Raw genomic sequence first — 19,283 nt, 5'->3', positions numbered from 1 at the left:
CAAATGCGGCTGTAAACGATCCCAGCCAAGGAAAAAGGGTCTTATCTAGTGAAACAATTATATATATTTTTTAATTACAATTTATATATACTTGTTAACCTCAAATGCTCATCTTGTCTTACTCTGCGATGTGCGCGAGTAGTCTGTGCATTTCTGGTTCAAAACAGTTAGGGTAGGTTGAAAAACTACTATCTTATTTTCTCCCTCAACTTCAAAAATCATTTCAAAATCATCCTACATCGCTGCAGAAGTACCGACCCAGTGTTTGCAAAGTGAACACGCAAAGAAGATCAAACAACCTTAACAAAAAAGGTAAAACAACGACGTAGGTCGATTTTGAAGTTGAGGGAGAAAACAAGATTTCTTTATGACTGAAGAAAGAAAGACATGAACATCTTGGACGACAAGGGGGTGAGTACATTATCTGTAAATTATTGTTCTGGAAGTGAACTTCTCCTTTAAAAGGAAAGCTACTCTGTTGAGTTTAATCGTGAACAAAAAAGCTCTAACAGACACGTGGAAAGCATTTCCTCCCCTTTTGATGCTCAATAAATATTGTGATGCTCATCAGGTTGCTAATATTTACCCGTCCCTCCAGCTTCTGAATGATTTTCTTCCCTCCCTTCATGGCCATCTGCTCCGCCTCCTCCAGTCTGCCGCTCATGTCCTTCATCTGGAGCTCCAGGCTCTTCTTGATGCGCTCCAGATGCATGATGTGCTCCTGCTCCACACGCAGCTCCTCCAGCACACGCGCCGTCTGTGGGACCGGCAGCACAGCGTCAGACTCAAAACGGTCACAGGCCTTTCCCTGAGTTCTGTGTGTTTGTGTGTCTGTACCTCACATGCAGACTTCTTGGCCTTGTCGTTGGCTGATCTGAGTTCAGTCTGCAGCTCTTCGTGTTCCTGCGTCAGCTGCTGGACGTCCACTTCCAGCTTCCGCTTCCCGCTGGACACACACTGGAACTGAGAGCACAGAACATGTTTTGTTCAGTTCAGTTGACCGTTTGCAAAGAAAATGGTTTTATTTTTAGTTAACTATAATAACCATGCTTTGGCCTTGTTCATTTCTGACTGAGTCTGTGAATGTATTGCAAGGGATTCATGGAAAATAAAAGATTCTGTGACATGAAATTTACTTAAAAAATTGTGATCTTTATGTAATATAACAAAGTTTTTAAAGGAGAAATTCACTTACAAGACACAAATTTACAGATAATGTACTCCCTTGTCATCCAAGATCTTCACGTCTTTCTTTCTTCAGTCGTAAAGAAATAGTTTTTTGAAGAATACATTTCAGAACTTCCCGAGTTTGAACTTCCAAAATGCAGTTTAAATGCAGCTTCAAAGGCCTCTAAATGATCTCAGCCGAGGAAGAAGGGTCTAGCAAAACTTGGCAATTTATATACTTGTTGACCTCAAATGCTTGTCTTGTCTAGCTCTGCGTGTGCTCTGTGTATTCTTGTTCAAGACAGTTATTTTCTCCTCCAACTTCAAAATCGTCCAACATCGCTGCAAAAGTACTAACCCAATGTTTACAAAGTGAACGTGCAAAGAAGATCAAACGCCCTTCACAAAAAGATAAAGGATGATTTTGAACCAGAATAGAGTACACAAAGGGCTAGACAAGATGAGCATTTAAGGGTTAAAAAGTATTTTTTATTTTCTTTTTCAGAAAATAACCAATTGTTTCACTTAATAAGATCATTCTTTCTTGTCTGGGATCATTTAGAGCGCTTTGAAGCTGCATTTAAGCTGCATTTTGGAAGTTCAAACTCGTGGCCACCATAGACGTCCACTATAAGGAGAGAAATCCTTAAATGTTTTCCTCAAAAACACAATTTCTTTACGACTTAAGAAAGAAAGACATGTACATCTTGAATGACAAGGGGGTGATTTATGTGTACATTTTTGTTCTGAAAGTAAACTTCTCCTTTAATGAAGGTTATAATAGAGTGTAGTGTGTTGGAGTGTGTGTCCATCAGCACCTGGCTGTCGAGTGTGTTGTATTTCTCTGCCGTCTCATGCAGTTCCGTCTCCAGGCTCTTGCGGACTCTCTCTGCCGCCTCCAGCGCAGCGCGGCTCTCTTCGCTCTCTGTGACCAGCAGGGTGCAGCGGCGCTCCAGCAGCGTCTGCTCCTCCCTCAGCTCCTCCTGCACACGCGCCTCCTCCTCCAGCTGACCCTGGAGCTCCTGCAGGAGACACATAGAGCCTCTGTTTATACATGTGCGTCTACACACTGCACATCAACAGGTTCTCCTGCATGAATGTGAGCTGCACCTTGATCTGCTGCTGCATCTTCTTCACGGTCTTCATCACCTCTGCATTGTTCTTGTTCAGCTGGTCCACCTGAACTTCCAGCTCGTTTGCATCACTCTCCATCTTCTTCTTGAGCCGGGCCGCCTCGTTGCGCGCCTTCACCTCCACATCCAGACTGGCCTGCAGAGACTCCAACGCCCTCTGGTGGCTCTTCCTGAAATCAACAATACATCTCATATGCTTCTGTTTCCCTGCCTGAACTGGACGTTTTGGAATTGACCCTTTGCAAACAGTTTCTATTCTATTCTATTCTATTCTAGAGTAACTTTGGTGGACTTAAACTTCAATAATTGTGTATTGACGTCTTTCTAAACTGGAAACAGGATACATTTTGATGTTCATTCATATTTATTTCATGCTACGTCTAGTAAAGAAAAAGAGTTCATGCTAGAACGGAGGCACCACAGTGATGTCGACACATTAAGGAGCTATAAAATGGTATTCATTGTATGAATTTCTTTAAAAAGTTACAAGATTTTAAACCTGAGATTTAGTTTTAATACCTACAGTCTTGCTTGTCAGTGCATTGTCAGTTGCTACTTTGCTCCACAATGTATTTTTCACTGCATGAGATGTGTGGCAATGGCTTGTCGGACGTAGCAACAGTAATAAGGTGGCTGTGGCTTTGCGAAGCATCATTTTATAAAAACTTATTTTAAACCAGTCTAAGCCGGTTTGGTGGTCTTGGTCTCCCAATCTGGTCTTGTTTACAGATGTTAGGTTTTTAGAATTTTGCAACATTGAAACAAACTGTTTTCAGGCTGGTTTAAGAGTGATGCAAAAATAGAATTCTGTGGGAGAACTTGAATTATGTGAAATAAAAAAATTGAAAAAAAAAAAACATGTTTTTTTTAAGTTCCTGCTCCACGTGTTAGAAATTAACAGTTTTATTAATAAATAAAAACACTAGGGCTGTCTTTATGTCAGATTTCCATCATATGATTATCATGGCCAAAAGAATTCACATAAAATTTTTTTTATCATAATATATATAAAAATGCAAGGAAATACATATATATTTTATTTTTTATCTTGTGTTGCTTATTATATGAAATGAAGAAAAAAAAGTAATTCACAGTCCAATTCTTATTTAACCTTGTTTATTTTGTTTTATCCTTTTTTCCTCAATGAATCACACTCAAAATATAGTTTTAAAGCAAAGATATGGAAGCTGACAGATTGAAGTTGCATTAATTTGCAATGTTTCATGAACCAGAAGATGGCAGATAAAGTTACTTACCGTAGAAGTTAACCCTTGTTAGTTCAAAGCAGGAAATAAAGGAAGAGGTGGAAAGAGTTAAAGGACTGAAATGCAAAAAGAACCATGTTAACTAAAAGCAGAAGATGTTTTTTAAGGCATTTGGGAGATCATGTTAGGCCATTTTTCCAACTATCACCATTCACTGAATCCTTTAACACACACTCATCATCTGAGTGATATCTCAGTGATATCATGTTGACAGAACTAGAAAGCGAAGCGCTGATCATACCTGGTGGCCTCAAACTCCTCTTCTTTCTCCTGCAGTCTGCGTTCCATGTCTGATTTAGCCTGAGACAATTCCAGCTGAAGACGTAGAACCTTTGTCTCCTCGGCCTACAGAAACAGACAGCACATCTGATTCCTCTCTGAACCAATAGATGGCGGAAAAATCACAGCAACACTTTTTCCTGAATACACGATTTTCACTTTTCAAGTGAAATTTGCAGGCAGCAACTCAAAGTCCTAGTTGTTCCAATTATCTTCCATTATGGATAATGGAGGCTCTATGCGTCTGTGAACCTTCAATGCAGCAGATTTTTTTCTGAACTCTTCCCTAGATCATTGCCTTAACGCAAGTCTGTCACTGAGCTCTACAGGCAGTTATCTTGCCCTCAGGACTTGGTTTTTGCTCTGATATGCATTTTCAGCTGTTAGACCTTTTCTGAGAGGTGTGTGCCTTTCTAAATCAGACTCATTCAAATGAATTTGCCTACTACACTCGAAGTGTAGTAACATCTAGAAGCAATATGAATGCTCCTGAGCTAAATTCCGAGTGTCCCAGAAAAGGGTATGAATACTTATGCAACGGGATCTTTTCAGTTTTTTATTTTTAATAATTTTGCACAAATGTCAAAAAACTATTTTTTGCTTTGCTTTGCTATGGAGTATGGAGTGTAGATTGATGTGGGAAAATAAGTAATTTAAAGTAGTTTAACATAAGGCAGCAACATAATAAAATGTGAAAAAAATGAATAATTTCGCAAGGCACTGTAAGTGTTACAGATTCATGTGAAAAATTAAAAAAAAAATGGACAAAAGTTTCAGTTTTCTTCAAGGTAATGCACATAAAAAAACAATAAAATTCAGTATGCAAATTGATTTAGAAAAACCAATCACACTGAAATCTGCAAATATTATGATAATTTTTATTAACAAAATGCTGAATTATTTCTCAGCAATATCACAACAATAATTCCTCTTAGGACCTGCCTATAGTTTTAAAAGTTAAAAATGACTAAAAAAGTAAATATCATGAATTAATTCCTCCACATGTTCAAATCTACTGCTTTAAATGGATAATGAACATATCAAGAGTTTCTGAACAGGCTCCTCTGCAAAAACACAAACGCCTGTAAGTGACCTCAAGCAGATCTCCATCTGCATGAACGTCATCCATCAGTGCTGTCAGCTGGACGGCCGTCAGACCACACAAGCGGAGGTCATTGGGTCGAGGGCCACGTCATGACATGTCATTTTTAAAAACAGCCTCACAGCAGCTCCATTTATCATCAACTGGGATCTCAAACCTGAGCCAAAAGGTGAACACTTCTGCTGCAAAAACATTACAAGCCTGACAGGACTCTGTCATATTTACTCTGGAGACTCACTGGTGCACATCCTGGAGATTAAAACGCTTAAGACCACTTTGCTTGTTGGGAAATAATGTCAAAGTTTAGTAGTAGTTTTAATAGTGCCATTATCACTGCTAACAATTCAGTATGCGGTTTTACTGGCCTTTTATTGGGCCAAATATCATACAAGATTAGTGTTTCTGAACACCTAGTGAGTTGAAATCAGTCTTTCTGATTAAAATAGAGACTTTGGGTGAATGACTGAAAATTATATTTGAAATAAATGTTTGTCTATTTAAAAATGCATTGAATATGTAACAAATGATGACTGATTATAAACTAAAAGAAGTCTCTTTTGTTCACCAAGGCTGCATTTATTTGATCAAAAATACAATGAAAATTGTGAAATGTTATTATTATTCAAAATAACTCTTTTCTATGTGAATATGTTGTAAACTGAAATTTCTTCTTGTGATCAAAGCTGTATTTTTAGCCTCATTACTCCAGTCTTCAGTGTCACATGATCCTTCAGAAATCATTTTAATATGCCGATTTGCCGCTCAAGAAACATCATCTGATTTGTATCACTGAAAACAGTTGTGCTGCTGAATATTTTTGTGGAAACCATGATACATTTAGATTTTTAAGGGTTCTTTGATGAACAGAAAGTTCAAAAAACAGCATTTATTTGAAATAGAAATCTTTTGTAATCACTTTTGATCAATTTAATCCATCCTTGATGAATAAAAATATGCTTTTCTTTAAAAAAATATCTTATTTGCATTACAGTAATGTCAGCTTTTCTGAGACTGACCTCTATTTATAGTGTAATCATCAAGCAGAAAAAGGAAAATCTGAGTATTTCTCCAGACCTCTAACGCTGCCTCTGACTCCTCCAGTGACGCCTGCAGCTCTTCTTTCTCCATCTCAATTTTCTTTTTCATTTTCTGAAGCTCATGGACACTCTTTCCTCCATCTGACAGCTGGTCGGTAAGATCCGCAACCTCCTCTGAAACACAACAACACAGCAATCAAACACAAGAGTTTAATAAAACACATTTTATTGAATATTTCAGGAGAATTCTGTGCAGTCAATGAAGCATCATTCTCTCCGTCTATTACTGAGTCAGCTTGTTTCTGTTGGACTGTCTTTCTCAACTAAATACCGCTGAAAACCGCAGCCATTCAAACCGAGCCCATAATGAAAGATGGAGTCTGACAGTCCCACATCACGCTGGCTCAGCTCTACTATAATCTGTGTTTATATGAGCTCTGTCATGTTTTCACAGACCGTCACACATGCATCTTCACAAAAGGTTTGAGATAAACACATATTGCGTAATGATGAGACGTTGACGGACGTGTCAGCGTTACCCTGCAAGGCCTTGTTTTCCCTGCGGAGAGCCTCGCTCTGCTCCATGGACTCCTCATAGATGGTTTTGAGCTTGAAGAGCTCCGCGGCATGTTGTCTGCTCTCCTTCTGACAGCTCTCCACCTCCGACAGCAGCTCTTCACATTTCTGCCTCCAGTCGCTCAGCTGCTTGTCCAGCATCCGCTGCTTCTTGTCTAGCACTGCAGCAACATTATTTGCCTATAGGAGGAACAGCCGAATCAGCCGAATGACTGTGCAGAATTTCTTGACAAAACCTTGAGCATTGTGCATATGTTGAAGTCATAAGTTTGCATGCACTATGCAGAATCTGCAAAATGTTAATTATTTTACCAAAATAACAGGGATTATACAAAATGCATGTTATTTTTTATTTAGTACTGAGCTGATTAATATACTTCACATAAAAGATGTTTACACATAGTCCACAAGAGAAAATAATAGTCAAATTTATAAAAATGACCCTGTTCAAAAGTTTACATACGCTTGATTCTTAATACTGTGTTGTTACCTGAATTATCCACAGCTGTGTTTTTTTTTTTTTTTTTTTTTTTTTTAGTGATAGTTGTTCATGAGTCCCTTGTTTGTCCTGAACAGTTAAACTGCCCACAGTTCTTCAGAAAAATCCTTCAGGTTCCACAAATTCTTTGGTTTTTCAGCTTTTTTGTGTATTTAAACCCTTTCCAACAATGACTGTATGATTTTGAGATCCATCTTTTCACACTGAGGACAACTGAGGGACTCATTACATACGCATTAGGAGCTGGGGGTGCATTAGGAGCTGGGGGTGTAAACTTTTGAACAAAATGAAGATGTGTACATTTTGCTTATTTTGCCCAAATATCTTTTTTTTTTTCAATTTAGTACTGCCCTTCAGAAGCTACAAAAGATACGAACATGTTTCCCAGAAGACAAAATAAGTCAAATTTACCCTGATCGTCAAATTCAAAAATATCTACCCCGACTTTTAATGCACTGTGTTTCCTTCTGGAGCACCAGTGAACATACAAACCTTCTGTAATAGTTGCATTATAGTTGCAAGATAGATCTCAAAATCATACAGTCGTTATTGGAAAGGGTGCAAATACATAAAAAAAGCTGAAAAACCAAAGAATTTGTGGGACCTTAAGGATTTTTCTGAAGAACAGCAGACAGCTTAACTGTTCAGGACAAACAAGGGACTCATGAACAACTATCGCTAAACAAAAAACACAGCTGTTGATCATTCAGATAAGAAGACAGTATTAAAAAAACAAAAGTGTATGTAAACTTTCAAATTATTACAAATTTCAAATTATAAAATTGCAAGTACAATAAATAATATAAAAATAATGTTATAAGATTAATGTTTTAAATACATTTATGAATTTACAAACAACAAATGTTTGGGGGAATCTTTGTTCTGTCCAATGAATGTAAACAGCCATTAGGTTCATCAGACCAAAGCTATTTTAGTGCTAATGAGACCAAAAATATTTAAGACCCATCGAATCTGAATTTAAGACATTTTGAGGCCTTCTATTAGGAAAACATTATTTAGACATTTTAAGAATTTTCACCCTGATCATGCACAAACAGATTGACAGCAATAGTTGAGAGAAATTAAAAATACAAAAAAGGTCCACGTAATTAAAAAATGCACTTAATAACAGTAGATGTTTCACCAGTGTGCAATTACTTCTGGAGGGCTTTTGTCAATATGCCACTGCTCAAATTACATTGACTTGTCAGTTGGTTTCATATTTATGCGTGACAGTCTTGTGTTCATCTGTGATGGGCTTGTACCTTCTCCAGATCCACACACAGCTCCTCCACCTCTCCCTGCAGTCTCTGCTTGGTTTTCTCCAGACTGGAGCACTTGGCTTGCGTGGCCTCCGCTGCCTCCTCGGCCTCCTGCAGACGGGCCAACAGCTTCTTCCTGCAATGAACATTTGTTACACACACTCTCTGTCAAACTGAAGGTGTTTAGAGAGCGCTGGTGAGTTTAACATCATTTACAGAAGAGTGGCCAAGACCCAGATGTTCAAAAGAAATTTGACTGGATTTCAGCTACTGGGTTGGATCAAATCTTGGACCAAACTGAACAAAATTTAAGCAATAGCAATAGTAGCAATAGCCAAAAATACATTATATGGGTCAAAATTATAGATTTTTCTTTTATGCCAAAAATCATTAGGAAATTAAGTAAAGATCATGTTCCATGAAGATTTTTTGTAAAATTCCTACTATAAATATATCAAAATGTAATTTTTGATTAGTAATATGCATTGTTAAGAACTTAATTTGGACAACTTTAAATGTGATTTTCTCAGTATTTTGATTTTTTTGCACCCTCAGATTCCAGATTTTCAAATAGATGTATCTCGGCCAAATATTGTCCCATCATAACAAACCATACATCAATAGAAAGCTTAATTATTGAGCTTTCATATGATGTATATATCTCAGTTTTGTAAAATTTAACCTTATGACTGGTTTTGTGGTCCAGAGTCACATATATCAACTCCATCTATGTTTTGATTATCATGAATAGTCTTTTTTTAGCTTTTTGTTCAAAATTATGTTTATTTATTTTTTCACTTTTATTTATGTTTTTCATGTACCGTGCCACCCCTAGAGTATACCTAGTCGTTTACTGAGACTATACTTCAAAGTGTACTAAAAATGCATAAAAAGTATTTAATTAGTAAACTATTAGTATACCTATAAGTTCACTTTTAGTATACTTGCAGTACAAACTAAAAACAGAGATGTAAACTAGTTGTGTACTCAAAGTTTACTACTGTTATACTTAAAGTATACTTATATATACAGTACTAGAAAGTGGGCCAATTTAGTCCGAAGGAGTACTGAAATAGTACACTTAAAAGATACTACTAGTACACTGATATTTGTATACTTACTAAATAGTGTACACTTAAAAATTAACTTGAAGTATGCTTCTTTTTGGTAAGGGTATCCATATTCTTACCCTTGTATCCCTGGTCCATTCTGAATGTGGTTACAGGACCAACAAAGAACTCTACTGCAATAATGTATTTACACTATCGATGCATACTTGGCTTCTTCCAGCTCGTCGCTGTGCTGGATGGCATCAGCCTCATGGCGGCTCCTCCAGTGCGTGACGTCGCTGTTGAGTTTGGAGACTAGGCGCTGCAGCTCCTGTTTGCTCTCCTGCTCCTCCTCCAGCTGCTCCTTCAGTGTGTCACACTCCTGCCGCAGCGCTGACAGACTGCTGCTCAGCAGCGCTTTAGCCTGACGACAAACCCAATGTCACAGTCACTCAGACATCACTGCAAAACAATCTGCTCCATTTGAGTTAACCACACACCTTGACCTCCTCATCAAACTGTTTCTTGAGTTCCTCATGCTGGGTCATCAGCAGGGCTTTCGTTCGGCTCAGGTTGCTGCCCTTGTTGTCCATCTCCTCCATCTGTCTCGTCAGCTCATTGTTTTCAGCTGCAAAAGTTTGAACACTTTTAAACCATTTTTAATGAAAACTAAAAACTAAACTAAAAAGTATGAAAGTATACTTTGAGTCTATTATGTATGTGTTTCTTAGAAATGTACTTTATATACTTCTTAGAAATATACTTAAAGTGACTTTTAAGTATACTTAGAAAAAGTCTAAATATATTTGAGCTATAATTTTGCTCTGAAAATCTGTGTTTTCACTGTTATACGCTAGGGACGCTTTTACACATCTTTCTGTACAGAATGTCCAAAACGCAAGTGAAGAAGAAACCGAAACAACAGATGCTTACACATGTAATTTAACACAATTGTCAAACATAAAACAGCATCAAAACCATAGATATGGAAAACTGTGTAATTTAATGGAATAAAATATCGACCCATGAAGAGGTAATAATGACTGTCAAGCTTTGGGGTGTCAATCAACTCCATCTATGTTTTGATTATCATGAATAGCCTTTTTTAGCTTTTTGTTCAAAATTATGTTTATTTATTTATTCACTTTTATTTATGAAACTTAACCACATTCAAGTGTTTATAAAAAAAATGCATGCAAGTCTTTCTTTTGATGTTTTGTAAGTTCAGATACTCATAGGGACATAGTAATATGCTAACAATATGATGTAAAATTACTTAGGAGTATACTTGCAGTATAAAACTACTAAACTAGTCGTTTACTGAGACTATATTTCAAAGTGTACAAAAAATGCATAAAAACATATTTAATTAGTAAACTATCAGTATACCTGTATGTTTACTACTGTTATACTTAAGGTATACCTAAGTATACTTTTATATACTAGAAAGTGGGCCAATTTAGTCCCAAGGAGTATTGAAATAGTACACTTGAACTACTAGTACACTGATGTTTGTATACTTACTACATAAAGTATACTTAAAAATATACTTGAACCTTACTTAACTTGAAGTATACTTCTTTTTGGGTAAGGATAAGTACTATTTACAACTCTTTAACCAGATTAAACAGCCTATGAAATGAAAGCTGGAGTGGTTTGTAGCTTTGGTTTGTGTGCTACACAAAAAGCAGACAAAACTGATTTTGAATATATAATAATATGAATATATGAATATATTGTAAAATGTAACTTATTGATGTGATCAAATCTGAATTTTCAGCATCATTACTCCAGTCTTCAATGTCACACAATCCTTCAGAAAGCATTCTAATATGCTGATTTTCTGCTCAGGAAACATTTCTTATTATCAGTGTTGAAAACAGATGTGCTGCTTCATATTTTTGTGGAAACTGTGATGCTTTTTATTTTTCAGAATTCTTTGATGAACAAAGTTCAAAAGATCAGCATTTATTTGAAACATAAACTGTCACTTTTAACCAATGCCAAACTTCTGAAGTGTAGTTTGACTCGGGTATTAATGTGAGATCTTCATCAGTCACCTGTGAGTCTGTTCTTGGCTCCTGTAACCTCGTTCACAGTTTTCTGCAGGTCTTCATTTCTAGTATTGGCATCACAAAGCAGCTCCTCTAGTTTCCTCATCTGAGCGTCAGTCGATGCCTGATGTTACACATGATCACACAGCGCAACATTAGACTTAGATTTCATTAGCACAGAGCAAAATAAGCAGAATGAATTTAAAAATAGTCCTTGCTGAACCAAAACAGATTTAGAGAAATTGACTCTGGAAAGCAATGGATCCTCTGCGGTGAATGGGTGCCGTCAGAATAAGAGTCCAAATAGCTGTTAAAAACACCACAATAATCCACAAGTAATTCACAACACTCCAGTCCATCAATTAATGTCTTAAGAAGTAATTTGTAACTAAAATACAAGTCCATAATTCATAATAACACTTCCTCCAGTGAAAAGTCCATCTCCTGTTGTTTTTAACATCAAAATCCAGCCACATATTTGTTTAGAGCTGTTTTGACTTTTAAACAGTGCTTGATCTGTCTAGATTTCTTTCCTAATTCAGACCAGGAGGAAGTGTTATTATGGATTATAGACTCGTATTTAGCTAAAACAAAACATCTTAAGGGGGTCATCGGATGCAAAACTAACTTTTACATGTTGTTTGAACATTAACGTGTGTTGGCAGTTTGTGAACACAACCACCCTACAATGATAAAAATCCACTCAGTGGTATCTGTAAAAGTAATATCCCCTTTTTAAAATCAGGTCATTCTCAGCTTCTTTTCGTTGTGATGAAGCACAGTTGATTGACATGAGTGCCTTACCTGAGCTGAAACAGGCCCTATACGATACCAAATACCAAAATATATTAGCGACTTTTCATTAAGACCCTAAAGAATCATATGAACTTGTGGAAAATGGGCATCCGATGAACACTTTAATGATGGATTTGTTTCCTACAAACACGCAGCTTTTGGCTTCACAAGATGTTAACTGAGGGACTGGAGTGGTGTGGATTGTTTGTGGATTATTGTGATGTTTTTATCACCTGTTTGGACTTTCATTCTGACGGCACCCATTCACTCCAGAGGATCCGTTGGTGACCAAGTGATGGAATGCTACATTTCTTCAAATCTGAGGAAGAAACAAACTCATCTACATCTTGGATGGCCTGAGGATGAGCACATTTTCAGCTAATTTTCATTTTTTGCTGAACTATTCCTGTCTTCCAGCCAGGTCAAGCTGGCGTATCTGGTTCAACAGCTGACAAATCCCCAAATCCCCTTAAAACCGCAGTAAAACAATCCAACTTGTCAAAATGAGTTCTCATAAAGGCCTTTTAATGTGTTTTTCGGTGGTCAGAGCATCAGGAGAGTCTGAACGCTGTACATCTGCATCAGTAAATGCTCTCCTGAGGGACTGAGCATGCATGTTCAGAGCTGACCTTGGCTTTCTGCAGCGTGTCCAGTGAAGCCGCCAGATCGTCCACCTCCAGTCTCAGACTCTGTTTCTCTTTCTCCAGTTTGGCTCTGGTTCTCTGCAGGCTCTCACACTGCTCTCCTAGCTCTGACAGAGCATCGCTGTGACGCTTCCTCAGCGCTGCGGACACCGCTTCGGCCTGCACAGATGACTCTTCCAGCTCCCGCCGGAGGCGCTGCAGCTCCAGCTCACGCTTCTTATTCATCTCCATCTGCACAGAATACCACACAAGAAAGTACAATCCGTTTTAGGTCAGTAACATTAAGAAATTAACTAGATAAAAAGGTTTGTCAAGACAAACTTTAAGTTGGCTTGAAAAAGCCTGAACAGGAAGTGTGAAAAAGTTGAAAAGTTTTTAGAAGTTTTAGAAATTTGATGGTTTTCAGTCTGTAAAAGACTGAAGTTTAGAGTAGATTTAAAGCTTAAATGTTTTGAAGGCATTGCAGTCTGTCAGATGGATGGATGGATAAATGGATAGATACCAGGGTTTAGCATGTTTCTAGCATGTTTGTAACATGATTAACATGTCAATAGCATGTTGTTAGCATCATTAATATGTTGGTAGCATGTTTCTAGCATGATCAGCAAGACATTATTATTATAACATGTTAGCATTACTGACATTATTAACAAGTTACTAGCATGATTAACATGTTGTTAACATGTTTCTAACCTGATGAGCATGTTGTTAGCGTGTTTCTAGCATGATTAGCAAGTTGTTACCATGGTTCTAACATGATTAGCAAGTTATTAGCATGTTACTAGCATAATTAGTATGTTGTTAGAATGTTTCTAGCGTGATTCTAACATGATTAGCATGTTACTAACATGTAGCTAGCATGATTAGAATGTTGCCAGCATGATGTTAGCATTACTAGCATGATTAGCAAGTTACTAGTATGATTAACATGCTGTTAGCAGATAGATAGATAGATAGATAGATAGATAGATAGATAGATAGATAGATAGATAGATAGATAGATAGATAGATAGATAGATAGATAGATAGATAGATAGATAGATAGATAGATAGATAAGAAATTTTAGATGAGTTTAAATGGCACTTTTAAACATTCCATCAATGTAAATCTATGGGATTTTTCCCAGATTTAATCGTAATTTTTAGGAAAAGTGTAAGTCCGATCAGTTGGAAATGATATAGCAACCGGAGTCAGATCAATCTGAAGATCTGGCCTGAGTTTGGAGTTTGTAGAGCGAAAAGTTCTAAGGAGTAGCAGTCAGAAATTTTAGTTTCAGAAGAAGAATACAAACTGAAAGTTTAAAGGAACACTCCACTTTTTTTTGGAAACAGGCTCATTCTCCAATATATATTACTGCGCCTGCTGTGTCCATGTTACGGCAAACTTCCTTGACTATTACGCCGGATTGGGAGTGTAGTTCCTAATCTTATCAGCCTAGAAAATCGCATCTTTACATTTTCCGCCAGTATTAGTACATGATATAACTGCAGAAGAGTCAAGTTTCAAATAGGACAAATACCGAAACTCGTTGGTCATTTTTGAACGCGATACTATTGGTCTAATAGGATTAAATGATCTATGCTAAGCTATGCTAAAAGTGATATCGCCAGAACAGGAGAACGGCTGAATGGATTTCAAAACGGTAAAACTCAATTTATTAACTCGGGGGGAGTTGGAGAATGAGCCTATTTCCAAAAAAAGTGGAGTGTTCCTTTAAATAGCATTTCAGTAAGCTGGCTTTCTCAAGCCAGCTTAATTATTTTATTCATCAAGGAAGCACTAAATTGATCAAAAGTGGCAGTAAACACATTTATAATGTTACAAACATTTTTTATTTCAAATAAATGCTGTTCTTTTGAACTTTCTATTCATCAAAGAATCATAAAAAAGCATGCTTTCCAAATAATATCGACTTATCAACATTGATAAATATTTAGAAATGAGCAGCAAATCCGCATATTAGAATGATTTCTCAAGGATCATGTGACACTGAAGACTGGTATAATGATGCTAAAAATTCAGCTTTGATCACAGGAACAAATTACATTTTACAGTATATTTACACAGAAAACAGCTTTTTAAATTGTAATAGTATTTCACAATTTTTACAGTTTTTATTGTATTTTTGATCAAATAAATGCAGCCTTGGTGAGCAGAAGAGACTTCTTTAAAAAAATAAATAAATAAAAATCACACTGACCACAAGCTTTTGAACAGCAGGACATTAAGCAAATGTTACTTTAATATTCTCATAGTGAAATAAAACTAATAAAATCTAATTTCTACCTTAAAAAGAGTAAAAAATACTGAAAAAAACTGAATGGAAGAGTATATTTGAAGCATATGCATATGCAATTAAATTTCATTTATGCAGCTATGAAGATTCATAATCAGTGTTTTTTGTGTACCTGAGAGGCCGTGGCTCCTCCTGCTTCCTCCAGTTTGTCTGTAAGATCATCCAGTTCGCGGCTCAAATCAGCACGCTGCTTCTCAACCTGTGGAAAAACGCCATACATTTACTCCCAATCACACAGCTATATCCTGATTGCATATATAATAAATATACAGTAGGTACCAATACAAAATCTACATGCTCTGCTTTAAACAGAGATGTTAGAGACGATCCACATGCAGGTCAGGACATGAGTGTGTATGAAGAGCTAAAGCAGGGCTGATGATAGATGTGGGGAAGTGATTAGAAACAACCATAACAGAGTCTAGTCTAGACCCTCCTCGTGTCTGGATCACTTACATTACATTACAGAGGGGGAAAATAAAATAAAAAATAGATCTTTAATGGATCCAAGAGCCCAAAGGCAAATTAAAAAACCATCATAACACTTTAACAAAACACACATGAAGGTTTGTTTGTTTTCAAAACTAGAGCCGGACTTGTTGAACAGCAATAAAAATGCTCACTGCTGTTCAACAGATGCTTAATAAAACGAACAAACAAGACGCTTGTTTATGTTACAACACATGAAAGCATATCTTGAATGCAAAAACAGGTTTCTTTATTTATTCTCCAGCTGTTTGAGATATAAATTCCCCGGTACGTCATGTTAGATGATGAGAATGAGAGTATAAGCACACTAGTGATTCAAGTGCTAAAAGAGACAGAATCGGTCAAAGGTGAAATGGTGAGAGGAATCACAGGCCAGAACAGGAGCTGGGGATTTGATATTTCACTATTCAATATAAAGCTATTTTGTTTCTGTTGACATGCTCAGACATGATCAAAATTTAACCTCTGACCCCTATGTCAGATAAACGCCGCTTCTCAACTAACTACCCTTACCAAAAAGAAGCATACTTCAAGTTTATTTTATTAAGTAAACTTTAGTAAAGTTCAAGTATATATTTAGGTATACTTTATGTAGTAAGTATACATATACTGTGCCAGTGTACTAGTAGTATACTTTTAAGTGTACTATTTCAGTACTCCTTGGGACTAAATTGGCCCACTCTCTAGTATATAAAAGTATATAAAAGTATGCATTAAGAGCCGGGGGTGAAAACTTTTTGAATTCGAAGATCAGGGTATATTTAACTTATTTTGTCTTCTGGGAAAAATGTATCTTCTGTAGCTTCTGAAGGGCAGCACTGAATAAAAATATTTAGGCAAAATAAGAAAAATGTACACATCTTTCCATTCAAAAGTTTACACCCCCGGCTCTTAATGCATTAATTTTCCTTCTGAAGCATCAGTGAGCATTTGAACCTTCTGTAGTAGTTGCATATGAGTCCCTCAGTTGTCCTCAGTGTGAAAAGATGGATCTCAAAATCATACAGTCATTGTTGGAACGGGTTCAAATACACAAAAATGCTGAAAAACCAAAGAATATGTGGGACCTAAAGGACTTTTCTGATGAACAGAGGGCAGTTTAACTGTTTAAAACAAACTCATGAACTACTATCAGTAAACAAACAAACAAACAAACAAAAACACAGCTGTGAATCATTCAGGCAGCAACACAGTATTATATAAGGATCGTTTTTATTATTATTATAACTATTATTTTCTCTTGTGGACTATATGTACGTGTAAACGTCTTTTACGTTCTTATCTTATTCAGGTCAGTACTAAATAAAAAATAACAAGCATTTTATATGATCCCTCTTATTTTGGTAAACAAAAATTAACATTTTGCATATTCTGCATAGTGTATGTAAACTTATGACAACTGTATCTGCCAGTGGGCTCAAGTATTCATTCCCTACTGACATATTTTTCTTGTTTTAAGCATAAACTCACTTCATTGTGATCAATTTCTTAGACTTCTTATCATATTTAGATATTTATACTGGAAAACAAAGCAAAAAATATTTTTTGCAATGCATACAACATGGCTATAACTTTCTGAATTTAAGACTTTCTGCTCTGATTTAAAGTCTTTATTTGTCAAAGGGCAAATTAAAGGAGTAGTTCACATTCAGAACAAAAATTTACAGATTTCAGGATTTCTCTCCATATAATGGACTTCTATAGTGCCCCCGAGTTTGAACTTCCAAAATGCAGCTTCAAATGGCTCCAAATGATCACAGCCGAGGAAAAAAGGGTCTTATCTAACAAAATGATGGGTTATTTTTTTTAATTACAATTTATATACGTTTTAACCTCAAATGCTCATCTTGTCTAGCTCGGCAAGACAAGCGTTTGAGATTAAAAAGTATATAAGTTGTAAATGTTTTTAGAAAATAACCAATCGTTTCGTTAGATAAGACCCTTCTTCCTCGGCTGGGATCATTTAGAGCCATTTGAAGCTGCATTTAAACTGCATTTTGGAAGTTCAAACTCGGGGGCACCATAGAAGTCCATTATATGGAGAGAAATCCTGAAATGCTTTCCTCAAAAAACACCATTTCCTTACGACTGAAGAAAGAAAGACATGAGCATCTTAGATGACAAGGGGGTGAGTACATTATCTATAAATTCTTGTTCTGAAAGTGAACTACTCCTTTAAGACTTTTTAAGCCCCTGGCTGTATATGTAAAGACACTCATACTGTAAACATTCTGCAGCATTATACTGTATATTCAGCTTTTATGCGTTCGGTCTAATGGTGATATATGTGTCAGGACGCACGTGTGCTCTTGACATGTGTGTTTGTGGTATATGAGGGCTTGAATTCCTCTGTGGAAGCCTGTGGAATATAATGCGATGAGTCTGATGCTATCTGAGAGAACAATGGCGCGTCTGTGTCAGATCCTCTGGAGTTCCATGGAGGCAGATGTGTGATAAACGCATGCATGTCAGTGCTTGACTCTCACACTCGCCACCCAACATGAAGACATCTTCACATCCACAGCCACGGGCCATGTCACTCCGTCAGACAATATTCCTGCTATGGTTTATGAGGCTTTCTATAGCTTACAGCAGAAGATCACAGTGCTGAATAAAATGACCTTTAACAGGTTGCTGTCTCCGGGAGCTCGACACGAGAGCCTGCAAGTGCTGGAGTCAAGCCATCACTTCCTATAGACATGAAGCCCGCATGTGTATCAGGTAAAGTGCTTTTATTTTAGGACATGTACAGGCATCACCAGCTACTGATGAATGAAAAGAGAAATCGGAAGAGAAATGATAATAACAGCCTTCAAGGAGTCGGAAATATCATATTTATGAGTTCACAGCACATGAATGATCAAATGAAATCAATTTACGAGTAGGAAATTTGAAATTATAGTTGATACACAAGATGTGATGTAAAAGGGGCGTGTGGATGTGAAATGTGCCGCAAATAAAACTGTCATTTTAATTCCATGTATAAAAGAGCTTATATACACTACCAGTCAAAAGTACAGCAAAAACAGTAAAAGTTTGAAATAGTTTTACTATTTAAAATAACAGTTTTCTATTTGAATACATACCGTTCAAAAGTTTGGGGTCTGTACATTTTTATTGTTTCTTTTTTTTTAAAAGAAATTAATACTTTTATTCACCAAGGATGTATTAAGTTAATAATTAAAGGTGTATTAAAAGTTAAAAATAAATAATTTACATTGTAAATAAAAAATGTATATTTTGAATAAAATTTTTAACTTGTTATTCATGAAAGAATCCTGAAAAAAAAAAATCACAGGTTCCAAAAAATATTTGGCAGCACAACTGTTGATATTATCCAACATTGATCAATCTAATACTAAATCAGCATATAAGAATGATTTCTGAAGGATCATGTGACACTTAAGACTGGAGTAACAGCTGATGAAAAGTCAGGTTTTCATCACAGGAATAAATTCTATTTTAAAGTATGTTAAAATAAAAAACATTATTTTATATTATAAAAACATTTAGCAATATTACGTTTTTTTTTCTGTATTTTTAATCAAATAAATGCAGCCTTGATGAGCATAAGAGACTTCTTTAAAGACTATTACAAGTGTTACTGACCCCAAACTTTTGAACAGTATAGTGTA

The 19,283-nt window shown here is 36.3% G+C and overlaps 1 protein-coding gene across 1 annotated transcript in view; it reads right to left on the bottom strand.

Annotated features, from left to right (window-relative positions):
- Nucleotides 1-19,283, bottom strand: part of LOC141298318 (uncharacterized) — an 81,930-nt gene that overhangs the window by 5,636 nt on the left and 57,011 nt on the right. Inside the window, exons 10-22 of the mRNA XM_073828822.1 lie at nt 15,272-15,358; nt 12,848-13,093; nt 11,430-11,547; nt 9,870-9,997; nt 9,597-9,793; nt 8,324-8,456; nt 6,523-6,739; nt 6,021-6,157; nt 3,807-3,910; nt 2,278-2,470; nt 1,986-2,189; nt 838-963; nt 587-757 (exon numbers count right to left, since the gene is read on the bottom strand). Coding sequence (XP_073684923.1) covers nt 587-757; nt 838-963; nt 1,986-2,189; nt 2,278-2,470; nt 3,807-3,910; nt 6,021-6,157; nt 6,523-6,739; nt 8,324-8,456; nt 9,597-9,793; nt 9,870-9,997; nt 11,430-11,547; nt 12,848-13,093; nt 15,272-15,358 — 2,061 coding nt within the window. The remainder of the gene's footprint in view (nt 1-586; nt 758-837; nt 964-1,985; nt 2,190-2,277; nt 2,471-3,806; nt 3,911-6,020; nt 6,158-6,522; nt 6,740-8,323; nt 8,457-9,596; nt 9,794-9,869; nt 9,998-11,429; nt 11,548-12,847; nt 13,094-15,271; nt 15,359-19,283) is intronic.

Source organism: Garra rufa, chromosome 22 (assembly GCF_049309525.1).
Source record: "Garra rufa chromosome 22, GarRuf1.0, whole genome shotgun sequence".
Taxonomy (NCBI): Eukaryota; Metazoa; Chordata; class Actinopteri; order Cypriniformes; family Cyprinidae; genus Garra; species Garra rufa.
The sequence above is the reverse complement of the archived record's forward strand: the minus strand, read 5'-3'. Positions and strand labels throughout refer to the sequence as shown.